Source organism: Neoarius graeffei, chromosome 14, assembly GCF_027579695.1.
Source record: "Neoarius graeffei isolate fNeoGra1 chromosome 14, fNeoGra1.pri, whole genome shotgun sequence".
In the NCBI taxonomy this organism is placed as follows: Eukaryota; Metazoa; Chordata; class Actinopteri; order Siluriformes; family Ariidae; genus Neoarius; species Neoarius graeffei.
Window position 1 is genome coordinate 13,489,197 of NC_083582.1, and position 20,578 is coordinate 13,509,774.

Consider the following 20,578-nt stretch of genomic DNA (forward strand, 5'->3'; position numbering starts at 1 on the left):
AGAGCACGTGGACAAGCCAGAAGGCTATTGGAAAAATGTTTTGTGGACGGATGAGACCAAAATAGAACTTTTGGTTTAAATGAGAAGCGTTATGTTTGGAGAAAGGAAAACACTGGATTCCAGCATAAGAACCTTATCCCATCTGTGAAACATGGTGGTGGTAGTATCATAGCTTGGGCCTGTTTTGCTGCATCTGGGCCAGGACGGCTTGCCATCATTGATGGAACAATGAATTCTGAATTATACCAGTGAATTCTAAAGGAAAATGTCAGGACATCTGTCCATGAACTGAATCTCAAGAGAAGGTGGGTCATGCAGCAAGACAACGACCCTAAGCACACAAGTCGTTCTACCAAAGAATGGTTAAAGAAGAATAAAGTTAATGTTTTGGAATGGCCAAGTCAAAGTCCTGACCTTAATCCAATCGAAATGTTGTGGAAGGACCTGAAACGATCAGTTCATATGAGGAAACCCACCAACATCCCAGAGTTGAAGCTGTTCTGTACGGAGGAACGGGCTAAAATTCCTCCAAGCCGGTGTGCAGGACTGATCAACAGTTACCGCAAACGTTTAGTTGCAGTTATTGCTGCACAAGGGGGTCACACCAGATACTGAAAGCAAAGGTTCACATACTTTTGCCACTCACAGATATGTAATATCGGATCATTTTCCTCAATAAATAAATGACCAAGTATAATATTTTTGTCTCATTTGTTTAACTGGGTTCTGTTTATCTACTTTTAGGACTTGTGTGAAAATCTGATGATGTTTTAGGTCATATTTATGCAGAAATATAGAAAATTCTAAAGGGTTCACAAACTTTCAAGCACCACTGTACATCACGCCTGGGCGGGATCACCAATGTCACACCCTCCAGGAAGGCATAAGTAACCTGGAAACCCCTAGCTCGCCCTCTTTCCGTCTTGGACTTCAAGCCGTCCGGACACAAAGAGATACTCACCCGAGCAAACCAGATAAAGACGTCTTTTGCTCAAGAATTAGAGTTTCGCTCTTTTCTTTCACCTTTGGCCATGGTAAATTCTGGAATCGCGCGATTTTAAACTCAGATTGAGCTACAGCCGGTTTTGTTTGTCTATTGTCAGTAACGTTATGTACGACTGCAGCCCAAGCAGTTAATTTAAAGAGTTAGAAGCGACCAGATCCTTCTAATTAAAGTGCTGTGCATATTATTCTGATCAGAGACTCTCTTTTCATCACGAACGACCATGCGTCGGACCAAGAAATCCTCTGCTTTCTACAGAAGCGACTCACATGCTCCACAACGGTGAAACTCCAAAAGTCTCGGAACATCTTCTCATAATCTTGCATAGAGACGAGATACTGAAATAAGACTGGCATTTGGGCAAAACCTAGTCTTAGGAATTAGTTTTATGAAGAAGTGTGAATTTAAACTCAGGAACGGTTTAATTGTTTACACTGGAGACACGCAGCGTGTTGAATTGATGATTGTTCTAATTTTGTCCTCTCAGTTGTTTAATAGATAGGCTGTTGCATGCTTTCCTCTTTTCCTTTCTAACACTTTAATTTCATTATTACACATATTTTGACCTCATCAAGGTTTCAGTGGATTTAGGAATGCATAAACTAGTGAATTAGCAATCAGAGCTAATCCTATTGTCGTAGGCCACAGGCCTCTCACACACACATCTTAATAAGCAACACAGAGATAATTCCTTTGTCTCCACCACGTGGGTTAGCTACCGGCTAATCCTTTGTTCTCTTCAAATCCCACCCCCACACACGGCTAATTCTTTTGTCTCATTAGCAAGCTAGGCTAACCTTTTGTGTAGGCCACAAGGCCTACACCACATGGACAAACACACGTGGAGTTAGGTACCAGAGCTAATTCTTTTGTTTCCACCATGTCGACAGAAACACACCTTAGCTAGCAATCCATGCTAACTCTTTGTTAAGGCCTCTCTCTCACACACACACACACACACACACACACCATTTATGCTTGCTTATATGTATATATCTGCTGACATTTATCTTTGTTATAATAAATTCAATTATTATTGAAACTGTGTGTTTATTTTTTGTTCCGATATTTTTGAAGTCGCCCAACCTTAAAGAATTCCAAGGTGCATATGAGTTGTGTAATACGGTAAGTGATCATAATAATTTGGAATATACCATAATTTAGCTGTTTGGTAATTTATTATTAAACACCAAAATTAATGGTATTAATTAATGAGACTGATCCAATGAGACTGATTTAATGAGATTGATCACTTAATCACCAATTGCACCTACAATTAAATTGGTGCCCCGTGTGAGGCGATTGGTGTTGACTTCTTGAATATTGTTGCAACAACAGATAAACTATCAGTTTGATTCAGCAGTTGCCAAGGTATATCCCCAGGTGTGTTAAACGGTTAACAGTAGTGTGATAACCATATCATGAATACTAATAACCTATTCTTAATTTAGGATAAGAGATAGCATTTTCAAACAAAACAAATTTTATTGAGTGATTAATTAATTACGTAGTTAATATTGATTAATAAAAAATGTATTAATAAATTGACTCATTGATTAATTAGTTATCCAATATCCAACCTAAGCGAAATGGCATCCCCTTGTGTCTCAGAAATTGAAGACAATGCTCAAGACGTGTCTCTCCTTGAGGTCATCGCAGACCTCATTCACTGCTCTGCCTCCGAAAAGGCAAACATTAAGTACACGAGTAAGAGTGAATGCCAAAACAACATAGATAACTCGAATAAACATATGAGAAATCCAAAAGGAACAACTATTAATGTCCAAGCGGCACTAGGTAGGCTATTCCTGTCATACTTCCGAGATACTGATTCAGAAATCAGACGCCTCCACGGAGAGGTTGAAAGGCTGACCACCAGCAACACCGAGCTGGCAGCCGATAATAATGAGTTACATAGGGAGCATGAGCTCTTGAAGACCTCCCTTGGCGATTGCGCCGAAAGGCTAGAGAAAGCCGAAAAGGCTGCCCAGAGGGCTGCCGAGGAGCAGACCCCCCAAGAAGGGTGCGAAGGGCGTGAAAGACCCCCAACAATGCGCCGAAGCTCAGAGCGGGAAGAAGCGTCCGAACCGGACACCGTAGATTACCTGGTCGAGGACCAGACACCCCGCCAAACTCCATCAACTCGCTACACGACTTTGTCATTTAGCCAGGGTGGAGCCGTACTGTGCTCATCCCGAGCCCAGAACCATAGCACACCCAGGTCAGTGTGCTACAGTATCCCTGATCCATCTTCGGATGAATCAGGCTATGAATCTAGTGCGAAACGGGAGCAACACCAGAGTAGCTTAGATAGTGAGTACTCAGGAGAGCCAAGAAGGCCGCACAAGGACGTGCACCAAACTCTTTGCTTATGGCAAATTGACCTACTTGCCAACGATGTTGAGCGATTCGATCCTGAGAATAAAAGAATGAATGTAAATGATTATTTATGAGAAATTGACCGATGCCTGATGGACCTGCCAAAAGCCACAACGCGAGAGAAGCTCAAACTGATCTGGAAAACCTCCAGTAGCAGCGTTCGCGCCTTTTTAGAGACGCTACCCCCAAACATTCGCGATAGCTATTCGAGACTTCACAATTACATGAGGGAAGAATATGCGCCGTACATGGATGAAACCTCTGCGACATTGTGTGCTATACAAATCAAACAAAAACGGTCTGAGGCGCCTCGTGAATATTATAGACAGCTATGTACTGCCTATTTCCAGGGTAGTAGCGCACCAGACTTGGAAGAAGATAGAGGCTTCAAATCCCTCTTCTTACATAACCTCCACCCAAGCATGTGGACTCAAGTTGCACTGACGTGTCGACAGGGTTTCCACTCGATGAGGGAAATTAGGCAACTAGCCCAAATGACCTGGGAGACCATTGTCAAAACCACAGACAGAAACGATAATGAACCCAGAGTCCTTAGTCTCCAAGGTGAGGACAGGCCCCCGCTAGCCTTAGGAGGAGGCGAAGCTCCAAAAGGGGGACCCCCCCCTGGAGAAATTCTGGTCCGAACCGCCCCTTGCCGAGCCATCACCAGGGTGAGTGGAAAAATCGGCAAGGTAAGGCCAGGAGGGACCAAAGGCAAGTCCACAGTGACTATGGCAACCGCCCATCATATGAAAAGGGTCGTAGGGAACAAGGCGGTTGGCAGCAAGATCATTATCCCCGCTCTGGCCAGAAACGGCAGGAGCGTTCCGACCGTAGTTCTACACGTAGGGGTAAAGGTGACCGAGACAGTGACTCAGACCAACCTGGTGAGTTCCGCGCGGAGCTGGATTCTTTAAAAGCCCAGTTGGCTGAGATTAAAGAACTGTTACAGAAGAGGTCAGACCCCTCAACAGACAAAACAAAAGAGCTTAAAAAAAAATTAAATCGAAACGAGCGTAAAAGGGACAAAAGGCCTACTACAACCGAAAAGCCTCCCATCACAAATATCAAATAGGCAACAAAGTCCTATATTTTAACTTTACCAAGCCGGTATAAGTCTCAAAAAGTTCCTACCACACTGGTCGGGACCTTTCGATCGTAGGAAAACTGTCCCCCGTCGCATATCGCATTAGGACATCCAGGCCTAATCAAACGCCCTCATATCGATTTCCATAACAATCAAATCAAGCCTTTTGAACAGTCCTCACTCCAAAAGGGGGGACGATAGTTAGGCCCATCCTGTCCACCTAGCTTGTACGCCTCACTCACCCATAAGCGTACACTGACATGCCCAGTCACATTCACCAACCCAATACCTTTCCAGAAGATTAGGTTTACCAACCCAAACGCTAATACTTCTTTCCTTCCTTCATTGCTTCTCTTTTCTTGTTTTTTTTATGCGTAGGAAATGAAGTATATATGTAGTGTTTAATGTTTCTGTATAGATGTGATTTTGACCTAGTTAGCTAGAGTGATTATATGCCCAAAATGCCTATAGCCTGATTATATGCCCAAAATGCCTCTGCCTCCAACTGTCTTACTGGAACTCATGAGTTTACACAGTTTTCACAGGACACCATGGACTGTACAGAGCAAGGCTACCTCAAGGACTATGGACACGTGGACTGTACGGTACTGTGCTCTCAGTGCTACAACTCCATCATACCCCTGAGACCAAAAGGGGGAATGTAGGTACAGTCGCCACCTACTGTCTAAGAACTACAACAGTCCGTCTAAGGACTACAACTCCCATAACCAACTTCCGCGTTGACCTACGTTACGCCTGGGCGGGATCACCAACGTCACATCCTCCAGGAAGGCATAAGTAACCCGGAAACTCCTAGCTCGCCCTCTTTCCGTCTTGGACTTCAAGCCATCCGGACACAAAGAGATACTCACCCGAGCAAACCAGATAAAGACATCTTTTCCTCAAGAATCAGAGTTTCATGCTTTTCTTTCACCTTTGGCCATGGTAGATTCTGGAATCGCGCGATTTTAAACTCAGATTGAGCTACAGCCGGTTTTGTTTGTCTATTGTCAGTAACGTTACGTATGACTGCAGCCCAAGCAGTTAATTTAAAGAGTTAGAAGCGACCAGATCCTTCTAATTAAAGCGCTGTGCATATTATTCTGATCAGAGACTCTCTTTTCATCACGAGCGACCACGTGTCGGACCAAGAAATCCTCTGCTTTCTACAGAAGCAACTCACATGCTCCACAACGGTGAAACTCCAAAAGTCTCTGAACATCTTCTCATAATCTCATGTAGAGACGAGATACTGAAGTAAGACTGGCATTTGGGCAAAACCTAGTCTTAGGAATTAGTTTTATGAAGAAGTGTGAATTTAAACTCAGGAATGGTTTAACTGTTTACACTGTAGACACGCAGCGTGTTGAATTGATGATTGTTCTAATTTTGTCCTCTCAGTTGTTTAATAGATAGGCTGTTGCATGCTTTCCTCTTTTCCTTTCTAACACTTTAATTTCATTATTACACATATTTTGACCTCATCAAGGTTTCAGTGGATTTAGGAATGCATAAACTAGTGAATTAGCAATCAGAGCTAATCCTATTGTCGTAGGCCACAGGCCTCTCACACACACATCTTAATTAGCAACACAGAGCTAATTCCTTTGTCTCCACCACATGGGTTAGCTACCGGCTAATCCTTTGTTCTCCTCAAATCCCACCCCCACACATGGCTAATTCTTTTGTCTCATTAGCAAGCTAGGCTAACCTTTTGTGTAGGCCACAAGGCCTACACCACGTGGACACACACACGTGGAGTTAGCTCATCTCATCTCATCTCATTATCTCTAGCCGCTTTATCCTTCTACAGGGTCGCAGGCAAGCTGGAGCCTATCCCAGCTGACTACGGGCGAAAGGCGGGGTACACCCTGGACAAGTCGCCAGGTCATCACAGGGCTGACACATAGACACAGACAACCATTCACACTCACATTCACACCTACGGTCAATTTAGAGTCACCAGTTAACCTAACCTGCATGTCTTTGGACTGTGGGGGAAACCGGAGCACCCGGAGGAAACCCACGCGGACACGGGGAGAACATGCAAACTCCACACAGAAAGGCCCTCGCCGGCCCCGGGGCTCGAACCCAGGACCTTCTTGCTGTGAGGCGACAGCGCTAACCACTACACCACCGTGCCGCCCATCGTGGAGTTAGCTACCAGAGCTAATTCTTTTGTTTCCACCACATGGACAGAAACACACCTTAGCTAGCAATCCATGCTAACTCTTTGTTAAGGCCTCTCACACACACACACACACACACACACACACACACACACACACACACACACACACACCATTTATGCTTGCTTATATGTATATATCTGCTGACATTATTCATTTTTTATCTTTGTTATAATAAATTGAATTATTATTGAAACTGTGTGTTTATTTGTTGTTCCGATATTTTTGAAGTTGCCCAACCTCAAAGAATTCCAAGGTGCATATGAGTTGTGTAATACGGTAAGTGATCATAATAATTTGGAATATACCATAATTTAGCTGTTTGGTAATTTATTATTAAGCACCAAAATTAATGTTATTAATTAATGAGACTGATCCAATGAGACTGATTTAATGAGATTAATTAACAAGACTGATTTAATATTTAATGAGACTGATTTAATGAGATTGATCACTTAATCACCAATTGCATCTACAGATGTCAGCAACACATTTCAGGAAAGTTGGGATGGGGGCATATTTACCACTGTGTTGTATCATCTCTACATTTAACAACACTCTGTAAATGTTTGGGAACTGAGGAGACCAATTGCTGTAGTTTTGAAAGAGAAATGTTGTCCCATTCTTGCCTATTACACAGTTTCAGTTGCTCAACACTTTGGGGTCTCCTTTGTTGAATTTTGTGCTTCATAATGCACCAAATGTTTTAAATGGGAGACAGGTTTGGACTGCAGCAGGCCAGTTTAGCACTCGGACTCTTTTACTACAGAGCCATGCAGTTTTAATATGTGCAGAAAGCAGTTTGGCATTGTCTTGCTGAAAGAAGGAAGACCTTCCCTAAAAAAGATTTTGTCTAGATGGCAGCATATTGCTCTGAAACGTGTTTATATCATTCACCATTAATGATGCCTTCCCAGATGTACAAGCTACCCATGTCATGTGCACTAATGCACCCTCATACCATTACAGATGCTGGCTTTTGAGCTGTGCACTGATAACAAGCCAGATGGTCCCTCTCCTCTTTAGCTTGGAGGACATGGTGTCCATGATTTCTAAAAAGAATTTCTACTTTTGATTCATCAGGCCTCGGGACAATTTTCCACTTTGCCTCAGTCCATTGTAAAAGAGCTCGGGCCCAGAGAAGGTGGCAGTGTTTCTGGATATTGTTTATATCTGGTTTCAACTTGCATTTTTGGATGCAGTAATGAACTGTTTTCACAAACGATGGTTTTCTGAAGTGTTTCTGAGCCCATACAGTGATTTCCACTACAGATACATGTCTGTTTTTAATGCAGTGTCGTCTGAGGGCCTGAACATCACAGGCACCCAATGTCAGTTTTCAGCCTTGTCTCTTGCATACAGAGACTTCTCCATATTATCTGAATCTTTTAATGATATTGCTCTTTTTATACCCAATCATGTTACTGTCCTATTGCCAGTTAACCAAATTAGTTTTTTAGCATTACATAACTTTTTCAGTCTTTTGTTTCCCCTCTCCCAACTTTTCTGAAACGTGCTGCTGACAGCAAATTCAAAATTAGCATTTTTCAAAAAAACAATACAATTTCTCAGTTTCAACATTTGATACGTTGTCTTTGTACTACTTTCAATGAAATAAAGGGTTTCCATGATTTGCAAATTACTACATTCTGTTTTTATTTACAGTTTACACAGCGTCACAACTTTTTTGGAATTGAGGTTGTACAACTTCAGTTGTTCAACAGTCCGGGATCTCCATTGTCATATTTTGCACTTTATAATCCACTACACATTTTCAATGGGAGGCAGGAGGCCAGTTTAGCACCTGTGCTCTTTTGCTGTGAAGCCACACTGTTGTAACATGTGCAATGTCTTGCTGGAATAAGCAGGGACTTGGCATTGTCTTGCTGGAATAAGCAGGGACGTCCCTGAAAAAGATGTCGTCTGGATGGCAGCATGTTGCTTCAAAACTAGAATGTACCTTTCAGCATTAATGGAGCCTTCACAGATGTGTAAGTTACCTCTGCCATGGGCACTAACATACCCCCATACCATCACAGATGCTAGCTTATGATCTTTTTTCTGGAAACAATCTGGATGGTACTTTTCCTCTTTAGCCCAGAGGACACAATGTCCATGATTTACAAAAACAATTTGAAATGTGAGCTCATCAGACCACAGCACACTTTCCACTTTGTGGAAAAGTGTACTTGTATTTGAAAAAAGAAAGCAAACATCCATGGAATATGAACTGTTATTCTTGTTGTTAAGAGCGTACCTCCGATCAACATGGTGCAGATGGAGAAGATTTTCTCGGCGTCCGTGTTAGCGCACACGTTTCCAAATCCGACACTGGTGAGGCTGCTGAGGGTGAAGTACAGTGATGCAATGTAGGCGCTACGTACAGTCGGACCTCCAAATGTACTGTTCATGTATGGGCTCTCCAAACGCTTTCCGAGCTCATGCAGCCAACCTGTGGTCAAACAATCCAGAAAAACAACACCCAGGGAGTCTGTTAAGAGGCCAAATGTTTGATCTATTCACCAAAAATGTCAGATTTTGATTGTGTGTGTGTTACCAATGTCCCAGTCTTGCTGGTTAGCATTGCGCTCCATCTCTTTCCGTCCAATGACGTACCAGATGCAGGCCATCCAGTGAGCGAGCAAAGCAAACATGGACATGAGGAGTGTTAGCACCATGGCGCTGTACTGAGAGTACCGATCCAGCTTCTGAAGCAAACGCAACAGTCGAAGCAGACGTACCGTCTTCAGCAAGTGAACCAGAGACGTCTAACAGACACACACACACACACACACACACATTCAACCATGTGAGTACCTTCCAATTAAAGCTAATTAATGCTATGCTATATGTTAAACTAACCCTAATCTTCACCTCAGAGACCAAGAGGAAACTTTGGAGCAGTGTGGAGAATCTGTCGCATGTGAGAGCACTTCACTTCAGCGAGCACTAAGACATATTTTATCCTTTATCTTCAGCAGTTATTTTGTAATTGTTTGGGGTTTATGTCTGCATTAGCATTTTGCTACATGCACAAAACACAGACTTACTCTTGCCACCCCAACATTCACATTTTTCCTATAACAGCTTGTTATAATGCTAGCAATCTTTTATTTATTAATTAATGACACAATGTATGGGGCAGCACGGTGGTGTAGTGGTTAGCACTGTTGCCTCACAGCAAGAAGGTCCTGGGTTTGAGCCCAGTGGCCGGCAAGGGCCTTTCTGTGTGGAGTTGGCATGTTCTCCCCGTGTCTGCGTGGGTTTCCACCAGGTGCTCCGGTTTACCCCACAGTCCAAAGGCATGCAGGTTAGGCTAATTGGTGGCTCTAAATTGACCGTAGGTGTGAAGGTGAGTGTGAATGGTTGTTTGTTTCTATGTGTCAGCCCTGCAATGACCTGGAGACTTGTTCAGGGTGTACCCCGCCTCTCGCCCATAGTCAGCTGGGATAGGCTCCAGCTTGCCTGCGACCCTGTAGAACAGGATAAGCAGCTACAGAAAATGGATGAATGGATGGATGGACACATTGTACTTTTAATCCGTTTGCAGTTGCATTTAATATCATGAAATGTTGAGAGTTGTCCTCACTTATGTCATAACAGCTATAAACAGCCATTTCTTCATTAGCCTGTCTTTTATCTCTTGCTTTATGGTAATAAGATTAAAAAATGCAGCTTGTTATGTTACAGAGAAACCACACAGCATAAACACTATACAATTACAGCTTTACCTCTGAATGTTACAAACTAACACTGGAAAGTCCTTCCATAAATGTTAAGTATGTATTGTATATATCCACATACGTATATACATATATACACTTACAACAGTGATGTTGAAGGCGTAAAGGAGGTCAAAGGGCAACGCGGCCACCAAATCCACAAAGAACCAGGTAGCAGCATAATGGATGCAGATAGAGCGCGAATCGTAAACCACCTGACCAGACTGGCTCACATACGTGGTGCGGAAATTCAGGATGATATCTGTGAGAATAGATGCTCCAGTTACATTATCAGCTTCATGGCAGTATTTTCATTTGAAAGATCTGACATTGATGTGTACGCACCAAGGATGAAGAGCATCTCCACAGCGATGTCCGAGACAATGGTGCTCCTGGCCTCCATGTCCGATTCGACGTAAGGTGTGAAACACACGTTATACGGCACCGTCACAGCCACATAGAATGTTGCCAGGAGGATCATCCAGTCCCACAATGCCTTACTCACGCTGTAATGGAGAAGGATGAAGCGGGATTTCTGCACCGCCGCAACCTTGTACTCTGGCAATGACGGCTTCTCGAACATGTTCTGTTCAGAAGCGAACCCAAAGTTACATGTCATATATCTTCTGTTAGGATATACTGTGTTCAGAATCTGTCGCTGTAAACAGAAACCTAGGTATAACTTAGAAGGCTAAGAACCTCTAATTATCCCAAGATTTTTCTGAACTCTTTGGATGAGAGCTCCATGAAAGCCATTTGCACTCTTACTCGTTGTTGGAACTCACCATCTAGTGTTAATTAGTTAGCTAGCTTTGTTAGGCAATAAAATACAACAAATCCCAAAGTGTTTTATTCCTCTTATCCCACAGTGATTAGAATTTATTTTGTTCTATTTTTTGTCCGTTCACAGTTACTTTCAACATCCATTAAATCCTATTCTTACGTACAGACTCTCAAAGCAGACTCTCTTTGCTTTCATGAAATTAATAAAACAAAATAAATGCATCTTGTGTGTTGAATTTTGACCTCTGGTGACCCCATGACCCCAACGATAACCCTTGCAATTTCCCTTATTGCTTCATATTAAGAAACCACACTAGAGTTAGATGAATGATTTAACATCACGTGTACTTCTGTCCACTTTCTCCATCTCATCTGGACTTTAATCATCACCTCTAATCACCTTCCTCTTCCTTTACAGCCTCATTAACCTCAGCATAAGAGCAACGGGCCTCAAGAGAGCCAGTAAAAACTTCTTTTTAATTTTCTGCTGGTCATAAATCCTGATTCTGGCCTGCTTTTTCAGCCGTGAGGTATTGGGTTGAGACGAATGGAGAGCTCGTTTCTTCTCCATGTGGTAATTGCACTGGTGTAAGAAGAAACATAGTGAAATTAAAGTGTTTCAGGAAGTCAAAGAAGAACCGGCCATGTTCTAACGTGATCAGATGTCCCGGTTTGACCGGGACAGTCCCGATTTTGAGTTGTGTGTCCCCGGTCCCGACAAAGGTCCGTCGGGATGCTGAAATGTCCCGGTTTACACCAAACACTAACAAACTGTCCCGGTTACAGCGATCATACATAGCCAATGAGATGTCAATAAAGCTTCTAGCAATTCAGCATCAATGTACGTGTGAGCGCAGTCAACCTTACAATGTATCTATTTGTACAATGTTGCAATATAGAGGCTGCGTTATAATGGTTTTTTTTGCTAGCGGCTGTCATCTACTGTGCGACAATGCCGAACGGATGAGCGCTGGGCGGAGATGTTCGCGCACTTCAAGAGTATGTAGGGAGATTCCTTACAGCAATGTCAGCCAGCTTTGCCAGTTTGCCATGTGCCTACCTGGTACCAATGCTCCAGTTGAGCGAATATTTTCACTCATGAGCAACACCTGGACTGACGAGAGGAATTGCATGACTGTGCCTACTCTCAAAGCCTTGCTCATTACCTGGGCCAATTTCAACGATACTTGCTCGCAGTTTCACAGCAGGCTCTCGGGCAATAAAGCGCTACTGGAGCAAATTCACTCATCATGTAAATATATGCAATAAAATGGCATCTTCTTTAGGGTGGGTGGGTTGGGTGGCTGTGTTTCTGAAACATTTTTTGTTGTCTTTCATCTGTCTTTAATCTGTATCACAGATTGTCTTGACTTGTTTGATGCTGTTGTCAACTCAGGGTTCACGTTTTCAAAATAGTTAATAGCCTACACTGGTTAAGATTAAACAGAGGCATTTTGGGTAAAGGTTTGGGGGTGACAACGATTAGGCTCATGAGCTCGTTCCTGTTACAATGCATAGCCTATTGTTTAAAAAAAAAGTTCATCGCATAAAATGTTGATGTTAATATGCAAGCAATGCATTTTCTCGGCGTTTTCACAAAGGTAAAATAAATCAGTTGAAATTTAGGCTATTGGCCTATTCCCTATCATCACATCTGTTGTCTGATTTTCTTACTTTAACTGAATTGTGATAGAAGTACATGTAGATAACAAGAAAATACTTGATTATTCTCTGAAATGTTGATAAAAGTGAGCTTCTACAAAATGATAAAAGCACCTGTCTGAGCCATGGTTTGAGCTGGCACATGTTTACATTAAAACGCATGTGCGTACACAAGTATCACGGTCATGCGCAAAGTGTCCCGGTTTTAGACTCGGGAAATCTGGTCACCCTACCATGTTCACAATATATTTCCATGTCAGAAACACACAACAGTTCAGAAAGTGTGCAAAATGAAAAATCCTAAAAAATGTACACAATGGTTCTGTTTTTTCAGTTCTGTTTTTTTATCTTTAAAATTATACATGAACCTCAGCTCTTTCATACATCATCTCTGTTAGCATACTGTACACATACTGCATACAGCACTGTTGAATTCTTGATTCTGATTGGTCAGAAGGTGGTTATTTCCCAGAGGTGAACAGTAACGAAGTACATTTACTTGAGTACTGTACTTAAGTACACTTTTTGAGTATCTGTACTTTACTTGAGTATTAATTTTTTTTGCCAACTTATGACTTTAAATTCACTACATTTGAAAGACAAATATCGTACAAGGTCCTTGTGACTCATTACTATGAAGCAGCTTTGAAAGTGGATGTTTTTTTCTTTTCTTTTCTAAAACGTGATTGTTTTTTCGCTGGCGACACTGAGACAGCCTATCAGTAATCACTAGGGTCAGGTCACCTCCATAGACTGGATAAAATCAAGTTCAGTGATTTCTCTGCAGCATTATTTAACATGGTCAGTTGATGGCAGAATGGAAGGAGACGGTTCTTCTGGAGAATGCACACTATAAGACTCGTATGTCAGAATGCTGTTCATAGACTTTAGCTCAGCATTCAACACAATCATTCCTCAGCAACTCATTCACAAACTGGACCAGCTGGGACTCAACACCTCCCTGTGCAACTGGCTGCTGGACTTCCTGACGGGGAGACCACAGACTGTACGGGTCAGCAGCAACTCCTCCAGCACCATCACACTAAACACGGGAGCCCCCCAAGGATGTGTGCTAAGCCCCCTCCTCTTCACGTTGCTGACCCATGACTGCACACCAACATCCAGCTCAAATATCTTCATTAAGTTTGTGGATGACACGACTGTGGTGGGTCTCATCAACAACAGTGATGAGACAATCTACAGGAGTAAGGTGAGCCACTTGGCCATGTGGTGCAAGGACAACAATCTCTGTCTGAATGTGGAGAAGACGAAGGAGATTGTTGTGGACTTCAGGAGAGAGCACACCCAGCATGCTCCACTATCTATCGACGGTGCTGCAGTGGAGAGGGTGAGCAGCACCAAGTTTCTGGGTGTGCACATCTTTGAAGACCTGTCCTGGAACAACAACACCGCATCACTGGCCAAAAAAGCCCAACAGCATCTGTACTTCCTCCGCAAACTGAGGAGAGCAAGAGTCCTGGCCCCCATCATGCACACCTTCTACAGAGGCACCATCGAGAACATCCTGGCCAGCTGCATCACCGTGTGGTACGGTGCCTGCAGTGTCCTGCTACAAGACTCTGCAGCGCATCATGAGAGCAGCTGAGAAGATCATTGGTGTCTCTCTCCCTTCTCTTATGGATATCTATAACTCCCGCCTCACCCGCAAAGCCATCAGGATTGCAGGTGACCCCACCCACCCATCTCTTCAGCCTCTTCAGCCTGCTGCCGTTGGGGAGGAGACTGCGGAGTCTCCGGGCCAAAACCAGCAGGCTCAAGAACAGTTTTTTTCACCAGGCGGTCAGGAGGCTCAACTCCCTCCCTGCTCTGCCCCTCCTCCCCCCTCTGCCCCCTGCCACAGATTCTGCTCACACCCCCCCCTTCAGCATCTGACATGTCATCCTCACAGTTTCCCCCCCCAACACACACACACACGCACACATATATACACATACATCTCATCGTTCATTAACACACTGAACTCAGGGACCGCACATCTCACTTTACCTCACCCATTTGCACTATTCCACACTACCTCACCTTAACAGCTGCTAGTTTGTTTATTCTGCTTATTTCATGTTTACCTGCTATACCTCAAGTGCCCTTGACTGTTTGGTTATTTGTACCAATTTATGTGTGTGTGTGTGTGTGTGTGTTTAGTCTAGTTAATATCTAGAGTGTTTATACTGTTTATATTGTCTGTTTGAGTGTTTAGTCTTTCTTGCTCTTATCTAGTGTTTATACTGTTTATTTATTCTGTTTATATTGTTTGAGTGTTTAGTCTAGTTCATATCTAGAGTGTTTTATACTGTTTATATTGTCTGAGTGTTTAGTCTGTCTTGTTCTTATCTAGTGTTTATACTGTTTATTTATTCTGTTTATATTGTTTGATTGTTTAATCTGTCTAGTTCCTATCTAGAGTGTTTATACTGTTTATAGTGTTTGTTTTTTTTCAATTATTCTATTTTTATTTATTGCATTGCCAGTTTGCACCGTGGGTCAGAGAGGACTGATATTTCATCTGTGCTGTATGTTGAGCATGTATAGCATATTTGACAATAAAGTTGACTTGACTTGACTTGACTTGACTTGACTATAGCTACAGTAGTTTCAGGCTATAGCTACAACCCATGTTTCAGTTTTCTGAAAGCAATAAAGAGTTGTTTTGTTTTAAATGTTTGCTTCGTTTGCCTAAAACGGAGCATATCACAGCCTACAAAAACTTGCCGTCTGATCTGCGGAAGCATATTGAGGTATGTAAATGTTTTATTCCAAGAAAAAGCTTGCAATGATGTTGTCTGTGCTTTTAGAGCTAGCAATAATGTTGCAATAGCTATGCAGTCTGGTTAGTCAAATGACTTTCTATGGATTTGCCCACCAAGTTGTCATAGCCTTGCCCATGGCTAACATTAACACATAGCTAGTTAACTTGAACACAGTTAGCATGTAAAAACGAAGTTACGCTAACATGAATAATGTTAACTTATCTGAAGTCTTTTCAGAAATGTTTTAGCATAATCTTGCCAAATAAACAAAATGTAGAAATTTTTCTTTTCTAGTAACATTAGCTACCCAATATGATTTCGAGTTTGAAAAGATTTTGCTAGCATGTCAGGTGGAGCTTCACTGACTAGCTAGCTTAACATTAAACCACCATGATTCCACAGGCAGATTCATATGTGCATGAATACATGCACGTGCATGCACACACACACACACACACACACAGACACACACACGTGTGCATGTGAGACCTGTGAGATGGACAGTATTGTACTAGTCAGTCACAACAAATTGCTGGAATTTTTTGTTTTGATGTTAGATGACAGTCTTGCACTTTTTTTGTCTTGTTTAAAGCAGTGTTGCTGTTGGGCAGTTATTAAGCTTGAGGTGTGGACCTGGGTTTTAAGCAGGTTGGATTGTCATTTTTATTTTCTGAGCAAGCTGCATTTACAGCTATTCCACTGTCTTCCTGATTAACATACACACATACATGTGTGCACACACTGCCAGAGCTGTCAGAACACTACCATGCTGCTTTGTGGTATTATTGCCACAGCTGCGCTGTGGCAATAATACAGCAATGTGTTGACAGAAAATGTAGTTTTAATACTTAAGCATTTTTAAAAGCAAGTACTTCAGTAATTTAACTTAAGTAAAAATTTGACTGTGCAACTTTCACTTGTATTGGAGTAACATTTGACCAGTGGGATCTGTACTTTGACTTAAGTAATGAAGTTGGGTACTTTGTCCACATCTGTTATTTGCTAACAGATAGGTAGCTGATACCAAAATTATACTTGTGTGTGTGTGTGTGTGTGTGTGTGTGTGTGTGTGTGTGTGTGTGTGTGTGTGTCTTAATTTGATGTTAAAGATATTAATTTTTACTGTCAGCTTCATAACCCAGACAAACCCTTATGTCTTACTTTCTTGTTCACATCAATGATAAATATTTATTACATTTTTTTTTTATAAAATACTCAAATTAACCCATAAAGTAAGTGTGTGTGTGTGTGTGTGTGTGTGTGTGTGTGTGTGTGTGCATTAAATTTAGTCGACAAATTCAATAAGTAAGGGGGGAAAAAAACTATTCTGTACTGAACACCACTTCAGTTTCTGATGCTGGTAACCATGGCAACCAGACACTAACGAGCACAAATGAGGCAAATGAGTTACGATTTGAGATACTATATAATGACTCTGGTTCTTTGATTTAAGCAGAAACACTTCTTCTTCTTGGGCACTTTAATCATGCAACAAATTTGGGAAAGGAGATTACAAAATTGAAGGAGAGAGAAAGAAAAAAGGAAAATGTTTTGTTGGTAACCTCTCTTGATATGTAAGCTTCATTCTGAGCTGAGACATAACAAGTTGACTTTTTTTTTCTTTAGAGACTATGCTCCAAATTTGACCATCTTCCCTACACTGGAGAAACACTATGTAGCAACATAAGCCAGGATCAGTCAGTTTTATGCTTACAGTTCCCATAATACATGACTGACATGTCATGGCTACAACACAGTAACATGAGGTAACAAGATAATAAAGCTGTCACCATGATCTTGTAATGTAAGGGAATGATGCATATGTCATGGATATGATGTAGTAAGTAAGTTGTGTCCACAAGATAGTAATGAACATTAACGAGATAATGAACCTGGTACTGACACTAAAACCTGGTATATACGCAAACTCATGATGATGAGTCATTTTATTACCTAGGTTCCGTGTGTTACTAAGTCGTGGCCATGCAATATTTTGATTAAGTCGGGATGTTCTCAGTGGGGCTCTATAAAAGCACGTATGTTAGCTGCTGTGTTTATGTCAGCAGTGTGCAATGGTTCAGTCAGCCTTGAACAACTCACGAGGAAAATGGGTTACTGCTGAGTGTAAAATAAGGAGTGAGAGAAGAGCATAACTGAGTGTGTGTGTGGGGGGGAATTGTTGCCTCTCTGTATTCTTTCAGCAATATGGCAAAGCTTCATGCAGGAAATGGTACAAAGAAAAAAACAACAGCAACAACAATAATAATAATAATAATAATAATAATAATAATAATAATAATGTGTGTTCCATGTGCACATTTAAGACCCTCCCACCTTCTTCTTTTTTTCCCCTTAATGTTATTCTCCAACATTTTCTGGATTCATAAATGAGCTGTTCGACCTAAAAAGATTTTTAAAAAGAGAAAGAGAAAGAAATGCCTCTACACCTGCTACAGCTTCCTGAAACTGGACCAGTCATTAATCAACAGCACACACACACACACACACACACACACACACACACACACACACACACAAGAAGCAGATGATGGTGAAGACACAGAGGGAAGCGAAGGAGATGAACACTGTAACCCTTTTGAATGTGAGCTGGTAAGGTATGTGAGATAAAGATCAATAACAATCACAATCTAATCAGAGACAGAGTCCCGCATTAAGGAAAAAAATCAGAGAGAGAGAGCAATACAAAGAATGAATACTGCATAATAAGTTGTTGAATGTGCATTTTAGCTAAAAGTAGCCTGAGAACATTTCTAAACAGATACAGATATGTATTGGAGATGCACTATTTGTTTGTTTGTTTGTTTGTTTTAGAAACCTTGTCCAAAACACCCCCAGGGCATCTGGTTGACACTGTGATCCTGCAGGACACAACAAAACTGTGTTTGTTAACCTGAAAACGAACATTTACTACAGTGTTCATTAATGTTCATCCTTAGTAACTGCCAGGTCATGATTGCAGTGCTTCAAATTAAACTAATATTTTCTTTATCATTTTTTGGAAAGGCGGCACGGTGGTGTAGTGGTTAGTGCTGTCGCCTCACAGCAAGAAGGTCCGGGTTCGAGCCCCGTGGCCGGCGAGGGCCTTTCTGTGCGGAGTTTGCATGTTCTCCCCGTGTCCGCGTGGGTTTCCTCCAGGTGCTCTGGTTTCCCCCACAGTCCAAAGACATGCAGGTTAGGTTAACTGGTGACTCTAAATTGACCGTAGGTGTGAATGTGAGTGTGAATGGTTGTCTATGTGTCAGCCCTGTGATGACCTGGCGACTTGTCCAGGGTGTACCCTGCCTTTCGCCCGTAGTCAGCTGGGATAGGCTCCAGCTTGCCTGCGACCCTGTAGAAGGATAAAGCGGCTAGAGATAATGAGATGAGATTTTTTGGAAACTAAATATCACAGGCAGGAACAAACAAATATAACTGTGTGAGTGGGATTTAAAAAAAAATGCATTCCCTTGTTGTAAAGTGGCTGTGACAAACCAGACGCTTGCGGATTAAGAATAAACTCAATGTTTTAATAGACACAGTGAGAGAAGACAATGTACAGTAATCAGGCCAGGTCAATAACGGGAAATCCAACAAAGTAGTGAGGGCTAGACAAATCCAGGTCATGAAACGGGCAATAGTCCAAGAACTGGAAATCAGGAAAACACAGCCAAGATAAACACAAGGGCTAGGCAAATTGGAGTCGAGAAACAGGCGAAGATCAAGAAACCGGGAAGTGAGAGAAACGAGCAGATAAAGTCAAGTCAAGTCAAGTCAAGTTTATTTGTATAGCGTTTTTAACAATAAACATTGTCGCAAAGCAGCTTTACAGAATTTGAACTACTTAAAACATGAGCTAATTTTATGCCTAATCTATCCCCAATGAGCAAGCCTGTGGCGACAGTGGCAAGGAAAAACTCCCTCAGATGACATGAGGAAGAAACCTCGAGAGGAACCAGACTCAAAAGGGAACCCATCCTCATTTGGGCAACAACAGACATGACTATAACATTAACAGTTTTAACATGAAGTCAGTTTCATTGATGTTATAACTCTTCATTGATGGAAACTTGAGTGCAAACTGTTCATGACAACTGCAGTCCTAAAGTTAGCAAGTCAACTGTAGTCCTCAGCCATAAAAGCATTACTGTAAGTGTCCAGAGTGTCCTCCAGGTGTGACTTTCAACTGTCCACATGGGGCCGTCCTCCACAGGAGCGATGCGATGAGACTCCAACCAGACACAGGGCACCAGGATGGATCAGGCAGGTCCAAGGAGCAGAAGAGGTCAGCATCTTGATCTCAGGATTGACATGTAACTCAGAGGGACAGATTTGGGGAGGACAAGGGCTAGGCAAAACGGGAAGAAACCAGAAGGCAAAAGGGTCATGCATGGAAACGCAATCAGAAATATAAATGCTCAGTAGGCTCACGGAAATGTGGAGGCAATACTGTGCAAAGAACAAAACAAACAGAGGGTATAAATACAGACATAAACAAAAAGGTACAGGTGATGACAATTAGAACTCAGGGGAGCCACTCCTAGGAAGTGGCTCCGAGTTGGCTGATGGAGTGCATGTGGTAGTGTCAGGTGTATGAGTGGGATTGTGGGAAGTGGAGTCCAGAGTGTTGGGTGAGCCCAGGAGCATGACAGTACCCCCCTCCCCAGGCTGAGGGACGAGGGTGACCATGACAACCACCACCCATGCTGCTGGGAACACTCCTGAGTGAGCCATCAGAACTGCCACAGTGCTGGACAGAGGGTCATCACTGCGGATGACCTCTGGGACCACTGCTGCACAGACTGCCAGGAGGGTTGGACCCATGGCGCCTGGGACGGCCCCTAGGCCAAGGCGCGGGCTTCTCTGGATGACGCTGATGGAACTCCTCCACCAACCCCGGATCTAGGATATCTCATGCGGGAACCCAGCTATGCTCCTTGGGCCCATAGCCCTCTCAGTCCACAAGGTACTGCAGAGTCTCTCCTCTCCTT

General features: G+C 42.5%; 1 protein-coding gene across 1 annotated transcript in view; it reads right to left on the reverse strand.

Moving 5' to 3' along the window:
* kcnh4b (potassium voltage-gated channel, subfamily H (eag-related), member 4b) overlaps window positions 1–20,578 on the reverse strand; it is a 103,776-nt gene that overhangs the window by 26,427 nt on the left and 56,771 nt on the right. Inside the window, exons 5-8 of the mRNA XM_060939315.1 lie at window positions 10,726–10,966; window positions 10,485–10,642; window positions 9,216–9,426; window positions 8,916–9,110 (exon numbers count right to left, since the gene is read on the reverse strand). Coding sequence (XP_060795298.1) covers window positions 8,916–9,110; window positions 9,216–9,426; window positions 10,485–10,642; window positions 10,726–10,966 — 805 coding nt within the window. The remainder of the gene's footprint in view (window positions 1–8,915; window positions 9,111–9,215; window positions 9,427–10,484; window positions 10,643–10,725; window positions 10,967–20,578) is intronic.